General features: G+C 41.8%; 2 protein-coding genes across 5 annotated transcripts; one reads left to right on the forward strand and one right to left on the reverse strand.

Annotated features, from left to right (window-relative positions):
- Nucleotides 1-454: 454 nt before the first annotated feature.
- LOC119912273 (zinc finger protein 79-like) lies at nt 455-10,862 on the forward strand. Of its 3 annotated transcripts, none has more exons than XM_038731398.1 (10): nt 455-787; nt 1,187-1,273; nt 2,243-2,399; nt 3,146-3,276; nt 3,406-3,647; nt 3,820-3,944; nt 4,132-4,262; nt 5,436-5,680; nt 6,073-6,206; nt 7,182-10,862. In XM_038731398.1, the coding sequence occupies exons 1-10, from the start codon at nt 535-537 to the stop codon at nt 8,434-8,436; spliced, it is 2,760 nt and encodes a 919-aa protein (XP_038587326.1). In that variant the 5' UTR covers nt 455-534; the 3' UTR covers nt 8,437-10,862. The 3 variants fall into 3 exon arrangements, with proteins under 3 accessions (XP_038587326.1, XP_038587327.1, XP_038587328.1); XM_038731399.1 differs by having other exon boundaries at nt 7,185-10,862; XM_038731400.1 differs by lacking the exon at nt 455-787 and adding an exon at nt 1,774-1,844 and having other exon boundaries at nt 1,253-1,273.
- Nucleotides 7,381-19,786, reverse strand: LOC119912288 (ceramide-1-phosphate transfer protein-like). Of its 2 annotated transcripts, XM_038731421.1 has the most exons (7): nt 19,528-19,786; nt 17,124-17,188; nt 14,936-15,117; nt 13,121-13,274; nt 12,818-13,014; nt 11,049-11,301; nt 7,381-7,522 (listed from the first exon to the last, which is right to left on the reverse strand). In XM_038731421.1, exons 1-6 carry the CDS (start codon nt 19,616-19,618, stop codon nt 11,073-11,075), a joined length of 918 nt encoding a protein of 305 aa, XP_038587349.1. In that variant the 5' UTR covers nt 19,619-19,786; the 3' UTR covers nt 7,381-7,522; nt 11,049-11,072. The 2 variants fall into 2 exon arrangements, with proteins under 2 accessions (XP_038587349.1, XP_038587350.1); XM_038731422.1 differs by lacking the exon at nt 7,381-7,522 and having other exon boundaries at nt 10,732-11,301.
- Nucleotides 19,787-19,859: the final 73 nt, after the last annotated feature.

Consider the following 19,859-nt stretch of genomic DNA (forward strand, 5'->3'; position numbering starts at 1 on the left):
TGAAGTCAGAAGAATACAATCACCTTATTGCACACTTAATTTACTCAACCATTTATTTTAGTTTTGATTAATGGTGCTGTTTTGACCAACAATAATGCATTGATTATTGACAAATGTAGATTGATATTTACCTCTCCTCCACTCTGTAGGGCGAGAGCCTGCAGGACTTAAAAAAATCAGGCAAAAACATAAAATAAAAAGTGTGCAACGTGTTTCAGCGTCGTCAAGGTAACGTGATAAAGTGGCAAAGTGCTGTCCCGTTCCTGTTTACAGCATTTTGAGCCCTTGCAGCCTCTTGGACTCAATCACTTTGCAAGTGACGTCAGTAAAGTCTGTAAGGGTTCAGGGTTTAGGGCTTAGGGGGGACATTTGGATTGGGCCATAAATTGTGATCTGTTTCTGCTATTTCCGCTTTATGTTTGTGTGTGTCGTCGGACAACATTTGCTGAGGCACCCAAACCCGGAACAACAACGTTCGTGCAAATGTGCACAGGTACTCGTACGTAAAATTAGAGCTGCGAGAACAAATTAAAGATGCTTTACTGGATGAACGGGAACAGCGGCAGCTCGGAGAACCTCGACAGCCTCAATAACATGTCCAAGACGGAGATCCTGAGAGGAATCGTCACCGAGAAACTGACAACAGCCGCGCAGGAAATCTTAGCGGTGGTAGAGAGAACCGTAGCCGGGTACGAGGAGGAGGCTTCGGGCTTCAGACGGGAGATCGACCGGCAGAGGAGGCAGCTGGAGGTTCTCCTGCAGCCTCGGGTCAAACTAGAGAAAAGAGGTAAGTGGCTGAGTTAACGCAGTAATAAATGGCACGCTTTGTTCTTTTAAGATGCGGAACTTTGTTTAAAAAACTGCTAATTTAAAGTTTATTTGCCCGCTGACAAACGTGCAGACTGCGGAGGACATAAAGTCGAAGCGTACACATGTTTTCACGATATCACTTAAAAATCGGCATACAAAAAGTTATATTTAATGTTGTAAATGAAGTCGGTTTTAACATTTGGTTCATGGGGCCTTTTTGTCAGTTTTGTTACACTAACGTTATGCGGGACTTTGATTTCAGGGACCTTTGGTTTTCCAGAAATCCTGAAATAACAGTGTTGCATATCTGATAAAAGCTGCTATGAAAACACTCATATTAACTGACTTTCTTTTACTTGTGCTTGACCACATGAAGCCCTGAACCCAGATGTTGAAGGCCCTGAGGTGGAAGAAGAGGAGGAGGAGGAGGAGCAGCGGCGGCGGCGGCGCACACATCAGTCAGGTATGTGGGTCTTTACAAGAAACCAATTAAAGTTATTAAGAGCTGCATGACGTTGCTCGCTGCTAAAAATTTGCAGTTTAAGTGTTGGAAATCATTGAAATACTGAAAGAGTGGATGTTGAAATATAATTGCTGAAAGAAGTTCAAATGAAAGTGAAAGAAGTTAAAGCTTCTATTTAAGTGAAAGCACTGAATAAATTTGCAATGAAAGTGCTGAAAGGGGTTGAAGTGCAGGTGGTAAATTGAGCTGAACCGATATTATTGGCAGATGTGAGCTAATTGCAGTCTTATAACAAGATCATTTTTGTTTGTTATGTGTTTCTGAAAAGAAGAAAAAATAATTTTGGCCAATATATCAGATTTTAAAATTCAAAGTGAAAGCGTAGTAGTAGTAGTTGTAAAATGTGTATCAGCAGAAGTTGAGAATTTATAGTTTTTCTTAGTTTTTTTTTTACCTTACTTACATTTATGTTTTATTTTGTTTTTTGGGTTAAACATTAGTGGTGTGTAACGTAATTGATCCTAAGGACCTGATCCGAAAAGAAGATCCAATCCGTGACTCAAAAACCATGGTATGACCCGAGCCCAGAGTTATGTAATACGTTGCACCTTATTTGTAGATGGTGATAGGCAAATTAAGTTTTTAAAAATACCAAAAACATTACATTTGTAAATTATATGCACATAAATATGAAGAAATTTACTGCCAAAGCAGTTAGTCAATTAATCAGTTAGTTGATTGACAGTAAATTAATTGGAAAACATTTTGATTGTTGATTAATCATTTACGTTTTTTTTGTTTTTTTTTAAAGAATAACATGAAAGTGAATATTTTTATAGGCCCAATCAATGAATCTATTCATGATGTATGTCATATTATGCAGATAATGTAGTTGTGTTTCTCAGCCATCATACACCCAGTATTAAATTCAAAATGGGACTTGAGATGTTTGACTCCATCTGTGTCCAGGTGTGGAGGACACTGGGAGCCTGGGCCTCATGTGGTTTGATGATGATGATGATGAAGAGGGTGACGACGAAGAGCAGCAGCTGTCAGCACAACCGGCAACTAGCTCCAGAAAGAGACGAGAAGATCTGAAGGACCCAGATTATCAAATAAAATCAAGGTCTCAAATCCTGCTTCAGCCCACTCATACTGCCAAACCAAAAGTATGTGGACACCCCTGTGGTCAACAAGTTGTTGGCTGGATGTTATTAGCTATTTACGAGGGGTGTGTCAAGATATCGTGCCATGGGATCCCCCAACATTAAAACGGGACAATATTTCCCATAGAGTTGAAAACTCTCACGGTAGCAGAGCTGCCAACTCTCACATATTGAGCCAGAGACTCGCACAATTTACACTTTCCACACGCTGTCACGCCAAACATCACTTTTCTCGCACAGTAAAGGAGCTGGTAGAGTTTTGCAATATAAACATCTAAAAACTGAGGCGCAACATTGCTCTGTTTAGGACGGTGAGGTGCACTTCATCGGAGGTGATGAACGTGTGTGTGGATTTGTGGTGAGATTTCTGCCTGAATTGTGCAGAAGGTTTTGAACATGAACATAAAACCTGCTGAAACACAGGAGCTATTAGAGTCCAGGAGTTTATAACTGTACTAAAATGAATAAATTTATTGTTGAGGTGAAACGGTGCCATAATCACATTTATAGTAGTTACTTCCCTCAAACACACAAAAGAGAAATGCTGATCAACAGGAGAATACATATTTAATGTTCTACAACCACACGTGGGTGTAATATTCCAGTGTTCACATACTTTTGGCCGTGTAGTATATATTTAACATAAAGACATGAAGTCAGAAGAAGTTATTTTGTTATTAACCTGCTAACAATCTTCACCCTCCAGGTCATTTTCCCCCAGAGGCCGGTCTGACAGGAGAAGGCTCGGCAGACCTCGGATCATTGACACACAGGACCACATCGATCTCAAGATCCGCATCCTGGAGCACTCACAAGCCGATATGCTCTCAAGAAGCGGTACAGTTCAAAGACTTATTATTAGTCCTATACGTTATGATTGATTATTGACTGAATTAATAACTTATCTGCACAGAGGCTTCAGTTCAAGATTAACTGAACGTCACAATAATTTTTTCCCTGTTTCAGTGTTTCAGAAATGTCCGGTGCAGGAGCTGCAGTGTCCTCTGGGACTGCAGGAGGCGGACTTCCTCGACCTGCTGAGGTCCACCTTCCCTCAGCTAGCTGCTCAGAAACATTTTGACTTCTTCACATCCGACAGGAGCAGGAGGCTCCAGTCTCTGAGAGCAAAGACGCTGACACCAGAGGAGATCTACAGGAGCATCAGGCTCACCGGAGCAGGACACTCAGCCCTCTACATCCGACTGAAGGTACTTCGAATTAAAAACAGCATCGTCTGTCATGTTTTATTTTTTTTAACCACTTTTAACCAGCAACATTGCCCCTTTTATTGCCTGTTTGGCTAGTCGTTTTAATATCACGGGTGGGGCAGTTTGATGCAGAGATCGGTCTCTTTTTTTGGGGGGAACAAACCTGTTACAGACAGGAGAGGATCCCCAGACCAGCGGCAAAGACCTTCATCCTGTACAGAGGCCAGATGATGCCACTAAAGACTCTCCACCCAGCTCCGCCACCATGTCGGCTGATGAAACCCAAACGTGCTCCTGGTAACTAAATATTTTTGCTCACAGATCTGAGCAAATCAGTTTGTATTTCAGAATTTTTTTTATTTCAGCAAAATTTTATGCCAAAGTTCTTGGTAAAACTTCCAATTTAAATCAGTTTTTTTAAATAACACGTAAAGTCATCCAGGATAATCAGATATTGTGTATTAACTAAATATTCATGTTTCAGGTTATCATCTCCCAGCAGTTCGTCTGGGAAGAGGAGGCGTGGCAGACCTCGCCTGGGTGAAGGACCGACTCACCACTTCCTCAAAGTGTGCATGCTGGACGATTCCCAGTCCGACGTCCTCTCAAAAAATGGTGAATTTAAAAGATGCATTTATGAATGGACTAAATGCATGTTGGAAGATAGATAGAACAACTTACACAAAACACGCATGAGGTTTAAAAAAAAGAAAACACAACATAGACACCCATCAGCCATAACATTATTCAAATTAGCTTTATTGGCATGAATGTGTAACAACAATATTGCTAAAGCATCATACAAACTACATAAGAACAATCAACCCCATAAAAAAAAAATATTAACAATTAAAATAAAATGAATAAATAAAACACAACCTTATGACCGCTGACAGGTGAAGTGAAAGACACTGATTATCTCGTTACCATGGCACGTGTCAGAGGGTGGCATATATTAGGCAGAAAGTGAACATTGTGTCCTCAAAGTTGATGTGTTAGAAGCAGGAAAAGTGGGCGTTAGGTGTAAAGATTTGAGCAACTTGGGACAAGTTCTGATGGCTAGATAACTGGGTCAGAGCATCTCCAAAATAATCTGCAGTGGTCAGTACCTGTCAAAAGAGGTCCACGGAAGGAAAAGCGGTGAACTGGCGACAGGGTCATTACAGACCAAGGCTCACTGATGCATGTGGGGAGCGAAGGCTAAAATACTGGACCACGGAGCAATGGAAGAAGGTGGCGTGGTCTCATGAATCACATTTTCTTTTACATCACCTTTGGCTCCTCAGCGAGGCCCAGTGGTCCATGCTGGACTCAAGCCAGATTCCCACTGATTGAGCTAATGCCACCGCTCAGATCCCCTCCGTCGCACAATCTGGTGTCTGTCCATCAGGTAGTCAGTAACCTAGGAGGTATCTGCCTGCATCTTTTGGCGCTTCTCCGGCAGTAGAATAGGCAGACTGTGTTAAAAGCAGTGGAGGAATCAAAGAACATGATCCTCAGTGTTACCAGCCTTGTCCAAGTGAGTGTGGGCTCGCTGGAGCAGGTAGATGATGGCATCCTCGACACCCACCTCAACAGGGCTCTACAGTGCGAGTATTTCACTCACAAATGCCCCTAAAAATAGATAGAAACCAAGGGGAACAGATTCGGGCATGTTTCCTGGTGAGGGAGGGTTTGTGTTGCTGTGGCTGTGTTGAAGTCCATCAGGGGGGGCCACAGTGTGACTCGCTGGATGGAGGTTGTTAAGAGGTAATCTGTAAATCTTGGTGAATCTTTTGTCTGTTTCAGTGTTTCAGAAATGTCCGGTGCAGGAATTGCAGTGTCCTCGTGGCCTACAGGAGGCGGACTTCCTGGACTTGCTGAGGTCCACTTTCCCTCAGCTGGCAGGAGACGACAAACGTTTTCACGTCTTCAAGTCCGACAGGAGCAGGAGGCTCCAGCGGCTCAAAGTGAAGACGCTGACACCAGAGGAGATCTACAGGAGCATGAAGTCCACCGGCGTAGAAAAGACGCTCCTTTACATCCGACTGAAGGTAGATACTGCAGAATTATCCACTTCTTATACTACATACAGTATCTCAGACAAGTGAGCACACCCATCACCCATCAAATGTATCTTTTCATGTGACATTAATGTAATGTGTTATTTTTAGGGGACAGCAAATTTACACTGTTATACAAGCTGTATACTCACTTCTTTACATTCTAGTAAAGTGTAATTTCTTCAGTGTTGTCACATGAAAAGATATAATTAAATATTTAGAAAAATGTGAGGGGTGTGCTCACTTTTCTGAGATACTGTATATGTCCCTGCTCTGTAAGGCTCTGACACTATTTAAGGTTTCATATGAGATAGTTAAGTAAATTAAACTAGCATCAGATTTGATTTAAATTAAAAACATAATTTGGGAACAAACTCTTGCAGACAGGAGAGGAGGAGGAGGAGGAAGAAGAGGAAGAAGAGTTCCACCTTTTACAGAGAAGCGACGACACCACCACCGATTCTCCGTCCACGGCCGCTGAAGTGATAAAAACTGATGAAGCCAAGCTCAGCTCAAGGTAATTTAAAAATAATTTACCAGTAGAACAGCAGATATTTATTTTCTTCAACCCATAACATATAAACTTTGTGTGATATTTTACAGTTGATCTGTACTTCAGGTCCTTGTGATTTATTGGCGGACATATACGCTGATTTTATATATATGTGCGGCTCCAAACAGGGAAGTGTTGTCAAGGAGGGCTAAAATCAAGAGCTGTTTTAAAACTGTTGTGTAAAATGTAGTAGTGTGGATTTATTCCAAGTCTGAGTGACAGTCCCTTGGCATTGTCACAAGGCCAAATGTGAGTGCTTGTTCAAACGTCGGGGATAAAAGGATAGCATTGTAGGTGGGGGGATAACACACAAACCTACCCCCCTTGTGTGAAGTCTATCCTTCAGGTGTTCTCTTCTCTTGGGCTCGGTTACTTGTTAGTATATTATCAGCTTAGTTGTGCAGGGTCCTGATAACTTCGGTGACAGTCAAAGAGTAATTATTGGTCTGTGTGTTGGTTTCCGGTATACTCCAATGTGGAGGCTCCTGTTGTCGTCAATGCGTAGGGCACGGTCCAACATGGCCAAACTGATGTCGCTGACATCCTCTTCTGTGAATTTGGTGTCACTGTCCACAGAGTTCATGTGTTCTGTGAAGGTCTGCACTTCTTGGGTCCCATGTGTAGTCCACAAAGTTATACCAGTGGCTCGGTGCTGTTCCTCAAAAGGAGCTTTCTACTTCTTCTATCTATGTTGGCCACAATCGGAGATCCTGGTCTTGAAGTATCTTCAACCAAGTCCAGTTGCCCTTGATTTTAACCCTCCTTGGATAACCTGTACGACTGAAAGATTGTTAAATTTTAAGTGTTGTCATAATTTCTAATTCCATAATGTGAGGACTCAAAACATTACAAATGCATGTGCAAGCAATGTTTAAAATTTGTGCTTCACAGCTGCCGTGTTCAACATTTGTAAAGTAACAAAGTGGATTTTCTGTCTAGCAGCTCAACATCCCAACAACAGGCCATGGAAACAGGGGAAGCTGATGATGATGCTGCTGAGAGCCAAGTGGACTCCAACAATGACGGTGACAAAGAAGGAGATGAGGCGTTTGACGGAGACGAAGACTGGAAACCAGATCCTGAGGTGCAGTCGCCAAAGAAGAGGAGGAAGCAAGAGTCCAAATTGTCTGGTGTGAAGGGGCAGTTGATTGGGAGCAGTAAAACGCCCTGTAAAGTCTGTGGAGTTTGGTACAGGATACTGGGCAGTTTGATCAAACACGCCTGGAGTCACGTTGAGGATCCACAGCTTGTTTGTGGAGTGTGTGGAGAGAAGTTTGAATCTGTGGAAGAGTTAAAGGGACATCTTAGAAAGTATCAAAAAACTCACGACTGTTCATTTTGTGCAAAGTCTTTCCTCACAATCACCGGCCTCAACTCCCACACCACTCTACACACAGGAGACAGACCGTTTAAATGTGACGTTTGCAACAAAACCTTTGCTCAGATTTCCACCTTGAGTGTTCACCGTTGGGTCCACGTGGCTGATAAACCACACAAGTGTGATATTTGCCCGAAGGCGTTTGGTCTAAAGGCGCAGCTCAGAGCTCACAGCAAGATGCACGCAGGTAGAGACAAGTACCACTGCAATGTTTGTGGTAAATCTTTCTATGACTTGCGATCTTTAACCCGCCACAAGACGACTCACTCGGGGGAGAGACGTTACGGCTGTGAGGTTTGTGGGAAGCGTTTCAAACTTCCCGGAACGTTGAAGTCGCACGAGAAGATCCACACCTCGAGAGACCGGCCGTACCTCTGCCACATCTGCTGCAAGACGTTCTTTTCAAACTGCGGCTTAACAACTCACATGAGAACGCACAGCAACGACAGGCCGTTCCTCTGCAGCATATGTAGCAAAGGCTTCATATCCAACGGTGAGCTGAAGGCGCACACGCGCGTGCACACCGGTGAGGCACCGTACGGCTGCTCGGAGTGCGGCCGCTTTTTTAAACGCAAGACTCACCTGACCAACCATGTGAGGACCCACCTGGGCATCAAACTGTTTGTCTGTGGGGTTTGTGGGAAAGCGTGCTCTCGCCAAGAACACCTGACGGTCCACATGAGAACCCACAATGGAGAGAGACCGTATCAGTGCACCGTCTGCGACAAAGCCTTCACTCAGAGCCACTGTCTGAAAACACACATGAAGAGCCACCAGGGGGAGGAAAACCCTTTCCTGAACGCATCCACCTCCTAAAAGACATTTTATTAGCCTGTTCTGTCTGAAGAGAAACGGAACAACATATTTTTTTCTAAAGATTTCATTGTCACTGAAAAAAATTGACACAGTGTCCGATCCAAACAAGCATCCTGCCTTACATCTGGAGGATGTGTTTTGTAGGTCGGCCCATCTCTGTAGCACCACAATGCTTCATTTATAATCGTATACTGCGACAAGTTTTACCATTATCAAAAAATTGTAGCTCCTATGATTTGGAGTTTGCTAAACGGAAACAGAAAATTCACCAGAAGTTCTAGATTACCTCCATCTAACATGTTTTTTTTCAGAACTACATGTTTTAGTTTCACCATATTGTGATTTCGATAACATTTTGAATAATTGTTCAGTGACAGTATTGGAAAACGAAATCCGGCCCTACTTTTCAAAAATTGCTTTCACAAGTCATTGGTTTTATTTAACAAATAATGATTTGGTATACGTACCAAAAAACAGTGTTTTGATATCTAAAATGTAAAACGATACTCATCTCTAGTTTTTATTATTATCTCAGGTTCCATGAAACTGACATTTTATGAACAAAATCTGAAAACATATCTAATCATTGTTGTAAAAAATGATTGTGCGCCAGATGCCATTGTTGTTGAAGAAGGTCTCAGAAGCTCAGTAAGACTTTTACAGCGTGTTTCAGGAACTCTGCTGAGGTGATTACTATGGAAGAGGATTGGGGCCTAGTGAATTCTTTTTTTAGTTCTTTTTTTAGAGTTTCCGATATCACTGACATCAATGACATAACTAACGGTGCCAAAATAATGATCGGAGTAGTGTCCGAAACTGTTTTAACTCTACATTCAACTCCCTACATGGGGGTAGTGAATGAGTGGGTATTTCGGACACAGCCTGAGATTAAAGTCAGAATTTTGAGATTAATCTTAGAATTCTGATCTTAGAGTTCTAAAATCAGAATTCTGAGAAAAAAGTCAGAATTCTAATCGTCAGAATTCTGACTTTAATCTTAGAATTTTGAGATTAAAGTCAGAATTCTGACGATTAGAATTCTGACTTTTTTCTCAGAATTCTGATTTTAGAATTCTAAGATCAGAATTCTAAGATTAATCTCAGAATCCTGAGATTAAAGTCAGAAGTATTGGGTACCTGTAAGAGTCCCATGTGAAAGAATCAGTTTGCATTTTGTTTCTCAGAATTGTGACTTTAAACTCAGAATTCTGAACTCAGAACTCAAAAAGTTTCACATGTGGCCCTAATCCTCTTCCGTAGATCACAGAGCCAGCAATACAACGTGTGGACACATGCGTTGCCAACATCAAACCTGAAGAAGGCTTCTTTTCACAATTTATCTCTCGGTCTTTCCCTACCAGGTGGTCTTCAACTGCCAATCTGCTGGGTGTTTAGACTCCAGTGCATTAACTACATCACATTGAAATCTAATGGACTCATGTTTTGACTCCCAAACGGAGAGAGTCAGTCTGCAAACATACAAGATTCCAAGAAAATACCGTTATCTGCTACCATGGTGGTTGAATTAGGGGACTCCCAGATAAGGAGGGAGACAGAGGCCAAGAGCTATGGCTGGAAGGTTTAAGGACCTTCTACTTGTGGGGTCAGCTAGTGACCCTGACTACCTGGACCTGAGTTGTATGTTACCTGATTTAAGTCTGCCACAATCATCTGTTGCAAAAGGATTATTAGTCTGATCAAACTTTAAGTGATTGTTATGATGATTCTAGGGTCGTAGCAGTGAGCAGGATTAACAGTCCTGTACTGTGGTTTTCATTAAGAGAAACGTAATCTGATCTGACAGCTTTGTGAGTAGTAGTCGTGTTGTACTTCGTGTTGTATTTACTGCTTCCAGCTCATGTACAGTTCCCGTTTGCAAACGCGAGTCCTTGTTAAACTTTGTTGTGTAGAACGTCATGGTGCCATTTCATGAAGAGTGAACGCAAACTGTATGTTGATATAGTTCTTATATTTTTACTTAATTTCTTACTTACATTAGTTTTTATTAGTTGTAGTTTATTCTGATTCCACTGCTGACATAAAGCCTTTTGTTTTCAATGTTGCATTCAGGGCAAGTGGGAAATGGGATGTTTCCTCAAACTGAGTAGTTTAAATTCACTCAACTCTAAATTGCTTCCCAATTGATTTTATACATTTTTAGGTATCTTGACGAATGTGACATCAGAAAACTTCCAAATCCCATGTGGTCCTGAATGCAGCATATGGTGCCTTGAACTGCATGTTTTTCTCAACAGGTATTATTCAACTATTAACAGCAAATATCTTGTTTTTATGTTTTTACTTCTGCAGCCAAATGAACAGCATACAGCTTACATACATGTACACTGTTAAAAAAAAAAAAAAAGTGACCCTGCTTGTTACTATACAACATATGTGACCATAATAAAACTACATTCTGTGAAAAATATAAATATAAATTTTTTGTAGCAAACCAGAGTGTAAAACTATTCCCACAGTGTCTGTAAAAAGTTTATACACCCTCGTGGACTTTTTAAAGAGGTGTTATACTGTTATACTGGTCTGACACCCAGAGTTGTGGTTTCTAGTCTTTTCCCGACACTTGAAGGTCTTCACAGAACTTTTGTACGTACAATCGGGGTGTTGAGTTGCGTCAGTTAGGGCAGCTCCAGCATGTTGTGTTCGGCCAGGATTTGCTGAGTTTGCGTGTGCACCAGCGTCAGGGCGTGGATGATGACTTGCAGGACGGGCGTGGCCTCCCATTGGCTCTTTACACACACCAGCTGCAGGAAGTACTGTCTGTCTGGGAGAGCGAGGAAGACAAACTCTGCAGCCTGGCGGAGCACCCAGGGGTGGTGGGGCGCCAACGCCACCTTGTATGCATCCCTGAGGGAAGAAGACAAAAAGGTGGAGTTTCTTCAATGGGTGGGCAATATAATATAATATGATGTAATTTCATATTATGATATAGGACATTTTCTAGAAATAAATTTGAATATACATTTATAGGTACAAAACTATTTTTACACTTCACATAATAACATTAAAGACCTTGCTGTTGTAAGCTCACACTCACTCACAGTTCAACATCGTTTGAGGTAAATACAGTAACATTAACTAAGGGTTTGAACAGTTTTGAGTGTATCCACTTTCACTCGTTTGTGAGAACACGGTCAAGCTAGCCACACCTAAATTTGAAGTGCACAAGCATTCAAATTATTGTAGTAAATGCACCCTAATGGAGCAGAGCGAGCTGACAGTGGTAGCGACTTTATTCTGTCATTTTCTCACTTTACAAAGACAAGTATTGCAGGAGGAGAGTCCTACCTGAGAGATCCGATCACTACATGCAATATTATTTATCTGCATCAGACTTGGTGAACTTTGGTGAAGCGCGAGGATACACATTTTCAAAATAACGTGTTGAACACAACGTATATACAGTATGGAAATAAGATTATTTGATTATATTCACAGGAAGTATTAAAACATGTTACATGAGTCAAAAGTAGAAAAAAATACAATTACTTTGTTCTTTGATTTTGTGTTGCGTCATCACCATTTATATCTATACAATGTGTCGACGATCAAATTGTTTACTAGAGCACAAAATTATTTACAAGGGCAAATAGTTCTTTATAGATCTAGCCTCTTTATTTTGCTCTCAAAGTGCACCAGATTAATGCATTTCATTTTAAAATGTACAATATTTTCTTCCACCTGGGAGGGTCCGAGGTCCACCAACTATAATCTTACAAATTCCTGCATGATGGCAATGCTAAATTACGGATGTTTAGCATATTGTTTACCTTGTTCACCATCTTGCGTGTGAGCAAAATTAAGGTATTTTTTTTAAATTGATGCAAAAAAGCTTCAATATTAACCTCTTCCTCCGAACAGTGAATGTCCAATTATAGCTTAGCAACAGTAGCTAGTCACGGCAGGTGTGTCCACATGTTGTAGTGGTGTAAATGGAGCTGTAGTGAGGAAGATACTCTGTTTGCAGAGAGTTTGGAGGTTGTTTTTTTTTTGTCAAAACCAAAATCATGAGCAAAAGTTTAAGTAATGTATTGAACAGTGTTCTGTTCTAAATTTAAGATGCTAACGTTAGCATGTCCAGCTAACTAGCTTACTACCTAGTGGTGATCAAGTATCATTACAATGCCAAGGAGAATTTTATTTGCTATTTTAACAAATTTGTGGGATTACAAGTTACGTAAAAAATAAAACCCCGTTCATGAATGTGCCCTGGATGCTAATCCTAAAAGTCTTTTTAACAACAAACAAACTTAACATTCATCACCACACACTGAGCAGTTACAACTGAGGTGGCGCCCCTGTGTTGTCTGACAGTGTGACTGGTCCTTGAACACACCGCATGTCCTGTCAGTGAGTAAGTTACCTGCACAGCTCTCCAGGTGTTTTGAATCGTCCGTCTGCGTCTGGTCCTTCAGCCAAACCCTCCAACATCAGCTTCAACCACAGCAGAGATCGATGCAGACGCAGAAGCGTCCTGCAGCCCGAATCTGTACGATGGGAGAAGTTGACCACACCAGCTTTTAGCTCCGCCTCTATCATGGATCGAACTGAACGATACGCCTAAAGAGGAAAATTTAGAGGAAAATTTAGAGAAATGGCTGGAAATTTTGGAAACCTCTTTTCATCAGTCATGTGTTTGCAACACGTCGTTACGCTCAACTCTCACCCCGTTTTTGAGTCCAAATGATGCTGGGGTTTGTAGCGGCCGTTTCCCATGAGCCTCTATACTGTGTCTGAGTGACAGCTCTCGTATCAGGTCGACCTTTTCCTTCACCTTCTGAGAAAATAAACTGACAATCGTCCCAAGAGACTCCATGAAACTGAAAGAAAGAAACAAGATTTTATCTCATCAGAAATTCATCTGTGAACCATAAAATCAACGTGTGTCAGTGTTCCTGTCCTAAGAGTACGGTTCCTGTTTCTTTACTGTCCGTTACTAATGTTAGCCCGCACATTTTGCTACTGTACGCTAGTGTGTTGGGTGACAGAACTTTCTTTAGTGAGAATTTGTTGGGAATTTACACTTTCGCTTTCCTGTCGACACATGTTCACACATCTCTACAGAAAATATGACTTTTATTTTCATAGTTCATAGTTTAGCTTAGCATAAAGACTGGAAATAGAGTGACAGCTAGCCTAACTCTGTCTGAAGGCAACAAAACTTCCCACCAACTAGCAGCTCTTAAGCGTAAAAACAACATATTACCATTTCATGATGGGTTATGTACTAGAGTATTTCTTGGTCCAGACCAGGAGACCAGGACCTGGAGTCTCCGTTGGGCTTCGCAACTGCTCAAGAAATACTGTGACCTATAATTGTTGTTCTTACACAATCAGTTAGCTTTACAGGGCTGGTAAGCGGAGATTGTTACTTTCAGACAGAGCCATGCAAGCCGTTTCCAATCTTTATGCTAAGCTAAGCTAACCAGCTGCTGGCTATAGCTCCTAACAAGTCCTTCAACCTAAACAGCATTTCCTAAATTAGCTCCCCTAACGGTGGCATCTGTACATGCCTTCCAAAAAAACGCATAAGAAAGTTAACTGTGTTATGTAAGTCATGTGACCTAAAGCACGTGGTTAACGTTGGGAAAACGGTCACAGTTCGATAAAAGTGTTTTTTTCCTGAAGCCTTTTTTCAATTCATTGCAATGGGAGCACCATGTTTTGTCTTTTCCGTGCTAAGTGGTTGGGGGGGGGGGGTGGTTTCAGTCGCTGAGAGTTGAAAAATGTTCAGCTTTGGGGAAAAAACGCTGCGCTCGTCACTGTCACTTTTTCCCCAGCCGTTCAATGTGCACAGTGCAGGAGGGGCGGGACAAACACCACACCGAGCCTTCTCAGCTCTTGAACGAAACAATGTGCCTCCTCGCTGAGGTATTTACTTATCCACAAAATCTCATGAACCCACGTACTGTCCCCTCGCTCTACACGTTTCAGCCTTCTCTCCAAGCAGAACAAGTAGGCCTGTTATGTATCATAGCAAGCACAGCGTCTCGTAAAAAAACACTGTGCCTCCAAAGCGCAGCCTAGTGCTCCCAGCTAGCGTTTTCAGCTGGTAAAAGTACGCTTTGGTGGACACAGGCCCTTAGGCAACAAAAACTATTTGCTTAGGTTTAGGAAAATATTGTGGTTTGGGTTAAAGTAAGTGTTTTACGTCAGTAACGTGAAGTCAATAATTATAATTTTAAACTCAAGTAACTCAACATTTACTTAATTCTTGAATATCGTTTTTCTAATTAAAGTCCTGTGTTTGACACATCCGACCTCCTTACACAGACTTTCTGTATTTAAAGTAAATATGGGTCGTAATAACGTGCTGAACAAACAACCTATATTGTTTTTCTGGTGAGGACAGTCTCATAGCTTCATTTATGCTGTGCTGACATACAATCATACAATCTTCTCATCTAACTGAAAAATGTGTATTTCCCAAAATGTTGAACTATTCCTTTAAACAAAAGTTTTTTGTTGTGTTTGCGTGTACTTGAGGAGCTGATCCCAGCTCTGCAGGTACGGCTCCAGCAGGATGTCATCAGCACCTGCCAGGCTGGACTTTAAATGCAGCAGCAGACGCCAGGCCTGAAACGATTGGCCAGGACACTCCTGGATGAGGGGCGAAGCTCCATTAGGTCCCGCCCACTCCCCAGGGACCAATGGAGGTTCAGGCTGAAAGAAAAAGTAAGAGAAAGGTTTTTATACTGAACAGCACTTGTTTCATCCCATGTACTGTGTTTTGTAACTTTTTATGTATTTTATATTTTTAAATCTACTTTACTCTGTTTATGTATTTGCTGATGCAACATGTTTTTGACCTGTATTGAATCAGAATTGAAATAAACAGAGAGAGGGAGAGACAGAGGAGTTTTAAACCTCAGGAGGGAGGACGCGGTTGTAAAGAAATCACCATTTTAGAGTGAGGACATCTTTTTAATCAAAAAAAGAAAAGGATCTCCTTTTGTCCAAACTTTAACTTTAATTATTGCTTATAAAGAATGTTTAAAGAGAAATGTTGATTTGGAGTAAGAGGTAAGGGTTTCAGCGGCTTTTACAGTTAAACTGAAGAGTTAGGCCCCATCTACACGACTCCTTTTTAGTTTTAAAATGAATACGATATCCGTCCACAACACCCTTTTATCAGAGTTGATATCCGTCTACATTAAAACGACAGAAAACACACATCTAGTGGCTGTTCAGGTACACTGGGCATGCGCAGTGTCGGTGTAAACATGAAGCAGATGGGCTATTCTGTAGTTACAGAAGATTTGGCGAAAGAATGGGCTGACCCCGAATAGTCGAAGATTCAATGCTTCGATGGGCGGAGCTTGATTCAACTATAAATCTCACAGTCAACGCTTCGCAGCGAAACAAGGATCATGTGTGTCTGATTTTACACAGTACTACCAGTTTTCTCCCAACAAGTTAAGTGGTGCTACTTAGCAGAGTTTCAGGATCGGGACCACACATCTACCACGTCATCGCCAGCATTTCCATAAATACACACACGTCCCAGCTCCTCTTTTTCGCTCTCATATCCTGCATCCCTCCCCCCCAGCCCCTTTCTCTGTCCTGCATCCTGATCTCCTTCTACAATCCATAGGGTTATAAAAGGGCTCCGTCATGCCCGGTTGCTACAGCGGATTTCCCTGTCGTAGCTTCCCGACAACGCTTTCGAATGTCTATTGAACAACTGTCATCACATATCATTTAATCGTACCTGTTGATTGTGTGGTCCTTGCTAGTGCTAATATACAGCCTATTACAATACCCGCACCTTGTGGGACATTCGGATCATTTATCACCATTGATGAACAACACAAAGAATATTATATCGTTTTTAAATAGTACTTGAAATAGACCTGCGAGGAACCACGACGTGCGTGCAGTTGTGCAGCACGGCAAAAACTCTGCACAAGACTGGTGAGTTAAAGGTCATCAGAGAGAAAATGGTCAACAAGACTCAGTTTGGCTGGAAATATACAGTGTAAGTTACACTGACTAATAAATAGAGACTGCAGCCTCTCAAGATTAAAGCGGAGCTACCGTGTGTACCCCGCATGCTCGCAATCGGCGCCACACAAACACACGAGTCGACTATCAGTCGACTACAGGTAGGACATGACAATTCTGATTCGACTAGGTAAAGGACAGCCTGATTTTTTTGCATGAACCAATAACGAGCTAGGACTGTTGAATGTAGCATAGCGGCTGTGGTAGTGGAAAACAGACTGGGAGTCGTCACAAAGTAAATACGGCGACATACACAGACAAAGTGTAGGCTGTAAGTGTTATTTGCACAGTAGAGAATATTCTAATAAAAATACTGAAACTAAAACTCTGTCAGTAGCACCGTGTTACTGCTTTGCATGACTTATGAGACCCAATCACAGAGCCAAACGTGAGCGTCTGCGTCATTGTTTCTAAAGTCCTCCGATTTTGCCCGTCTTCACTAAAACGCCCTCCGGAGTTTTAAAACAAAAAATGGGGTCAACAACATCTTTGCTTTAGGTCTTCGTTTTCGCCTTAGTCTGGACGGGAGGTGCAAACGTAGCAAAAGGTCTCTGTTTTAAAACTAAAACGCAGTAGTGTGGATGGTGCCACGGAGAATAAGAGTCATCACAAGGACAGATGTATGTATGTGTGTGTGTGTGTATGTGTGTGTGTGTGTGTCCTACTGTTAGGTGGTAAAAATTCAAACACGGCTGCCAGGCGCTGCCACAGTCTCTGACTCCACCCTGAGCTGAAGAGAGAAAAAACTTGTTACAACTTTACAGTGAGTCTTACTGACAGTATAAATGCCTTCTGAGTTTTCTTTAATGCGTCATCTATTAACTTAAGTTAATGGAGCAGAAATAAATCATAATACTGGATATATTAAATCTTCTCTTTGGTTGTCTGGCTGTAAGCAGGGTTGACAACTTTTCAATTTTGTTTGGAGTGAGATTCGGTATCGGGTCATCATTCCCCACTCCGCAGGAATTTTGTTTAAAAAGTTTAGCAGCCAGACTCTCTTAAAGCACATATACACTAAATGGACAAAAGTACTGGGACACTCCTGTCCCAATACATTTGTCATGGTGTCGTCTTTCTTTGGGGAAATTTTGATGCTACAGCAGAACATTTTAGACAGTTTTTCCAACAGTTTGTCTTTGGCCTTTTCCTCTTTCAGTATGACTCAAGCCAGCACCATGAAGAAATGGTTTTCCCAGTTTGGTATGAAAGAACTTGACTGGCTAGCACAGAGCCCTGACCTCGACCCAATCCAACACCTTAGGAATGAACTAGAACGGAGATTGCGAGCCAGGCCCTCGTGTCCAACATCAGTGTCTGACCTCACAAATGCTCTTCTGGATGAACAGGCAAAATGTCCCACAGACAAACTCGCAAAGGGGGGACCAACTCCATATTAATGGATTTACAACAGGTTGTTATGAAAGTAATGTGTGGGTGTCCCAGTACTTTTGTCCATATAGTGTAGATGAAAAGCTAAGTCAATGATCATGGTCTATGATGAGTAAGTTTTTGGTAACTTCGTAGTCTAAATTGGGAGAACCAACCAAGTATCTTCCCCTAATAAAAAGTGTGTGTCAACCCAGAGACTGTTGTGTTGCTTTGTCGTGACTTCACGGAGTAATTCTGCTGCTGAAATATGCAAGAAAGTGAAAGGAAAGAAGGGAGAATTGAAAACCTGTAAAGCCAATCACCAGTAGAAATCTTTATTATTATCAGTGATGGTGGTAATACTGGCAAAAATAATCAACCAGTTTATTTGAATCTTTGTTTGTTTACTTGTCATGCTAAAGGCTGAATTACAAGCCAGACAACAACCCCAGGGCCCCAAATCCAGGGCCTAATATTTATTATGTGTCATTTTGTTTATCATTATTTGATTTTCCAACACATTCTCACTCCCAGACTCGTCACATATTGACGCTTGGTTAAGCCCTTTGGCGTCGCTTTTTAACGCCATGGATAGCCCTTAAGGGTCATTTTTAGACGTTTAAGGTCCGCGGTCAAGTTAGCGATGCTTAGCAACAACAAATATGCAACGTCCTGTAAAGTTAGCAACAGTAAATATGCAACGTCCAGTTAGACTCAGTTAGACATCACTAATTTGAAACAGCGTGTTATTAAAGTCGTGAAACGTTGCGGTTTGGTTAGGTTTAGGCAACAAAACTACTTGCTTAAGATTAGGAAAGGATCAGGGTTTGGGTTAAAATAACTACGTACATCAGTTAACACACGTCACTTACATCAATTTACGTAACTTGCCTGAATGACAATAATAAATGTTGACTTTTTGTTTCACACGGGACACTAAGTGGTTCAAAGTCGGGGTTCTGGCCCTCCATCCACTCCAACCACCTCCTTACTCAGTCTTTTCTGTTAAATATCATTTATCTGCCTTTACCGTCAAATACTGACGCTACAGGGCTTCCCCCACTGCCTTTAACTATGACGGTAAAGGGATCCCCAGTACGTTACAAACTGACACTAATGGGTCTTGACCATGCGTCCATGTGACATGTCGGGGAGTGAGAACGGGTTGGACTAACCAGCAAATTATCTTGAGAATATACACCATTAAAGAATAATAGTAATACAAGGCACTCAAGGCAGGTCAGGATTTATTAGGTTATATCAAAATTTGCATGGCGCATCCTAAAAAAATTTGCACAAATAGGGGGCCAAAAGGGGGCCACAGCTAATTTCTGCCCCAGGGCCCCCTTAATGGATAAATACAGCCATGGTCACAGCAATTATTAGGTTACTGCTATTATTATTGTTGTCATTTTTGTTTTTATTAAATTTTTAATTCCCAAATTTGCCTGGAAAACCTGGCAATGACTCCCATCTGCCACCCACAGAAGTACTGAAAGACATATTAATTAAAAACGAAAATTTAAAGATTTAAAAAGCTGTGCATGTAATCACCACTAAGGGGGGCCCATGTGAACATTTCCCACTCAGTAGTATGAACCAAAGACTGTGTTACAGAATAACTTATGAGTCTGAGAGAGGAAGAGAGGTGGAGCCGACATGGCCGACATTCAGCTGACAGTGACGAAGGTAACTTACGTAGCCAGAAGGAGCTGATGAAGAGGAGCAGAGCCAACGTGGCCGACAGCAGCAGGTAGCGAAGGAGCGCTGTCCGTCTGAGGAAAACCATGGAGACCGCAAAACACACACACACACACACCAAAAAACAAACGCAAACACACACTCTCCCTTTTAACGCCTCACTCTTTCACACATTAAAACACACACACTGTTAACAAGCCGTCTCTTGTCATTACATGCTCTCTCTCACTCTGTCCTTGGGGTTAAAGGTTGTTTGTTTGCTCACTCCCAGGTACAGGGTGTACACACACAAACACACACACACACACACACACATCTCAGGACAACCT

The sequence above is a fragment of the Micropterus salmoides genome, unplaced genomic scaffold (assembly GCF_014851395.1).
Source record: "Micropterus salmoides isolate LMB-PRFRI ecotype aquatic unplaced genomic scaffold, ASM1485139v1 Ms_hic_scaffold_2, whole genome shotgun sequence".
In the NCBI taxonomy this organism is placed as follows: Eukaryota; Metazoa; Chordata; class Actinopteri; order Centrarchiformes; family Centrarchidae; genus Micropterus; species Micropterus salmoides.

Excerpts from the sequence above, each read along its gene's own strand:
- LOC119912288 (XM_038731421.1), bottom strand. The coding sequence starts at position 19,618 with ATGGTTTTCCTCAGACGGACAGCGCTCCTTCGCTACCTGCTGCTGTCG. Across the intron at positions 17,189-19,527 it reads CATCAGCTCCTTCTGGCTAC|CTCAGGGTGGAGTCAGAGAC; the intron begins GTAAGTTACCTT and ends TTCTCTCTTCAG. Across the intron at positions 11,302-12,817 it reads ACACCTGGAGAGCTGTGCAG|GGATGCATACAAGGTGGCGT; the intron begins GTAACTTACTCA and ends TTCTTCCCTCAG.
- LOC119912273 (XM_038731398.1), top strand. The coding sequence starts at position 535 with ATGCTTTACTGGATGAACGGGAACAGCGGCAGCTCGGAGAACCTCGAC. Across the intron at positions 1,274-2,242 it reads GCGGCGCACACATCAGTCAG|GTGTGGAGGACACTGGGAGC; the intron begins GTATGTGGGTCT and ends ATCTGTGTCCAG. Across the intron at positions 4,263-5,435 it reads CGACGTCCTCTCAAAAAATG|TGTTTCAGAAATGTCCGGTG; the intron begins GTGAATTTAAAA and ends TGTCTGTTTCAG.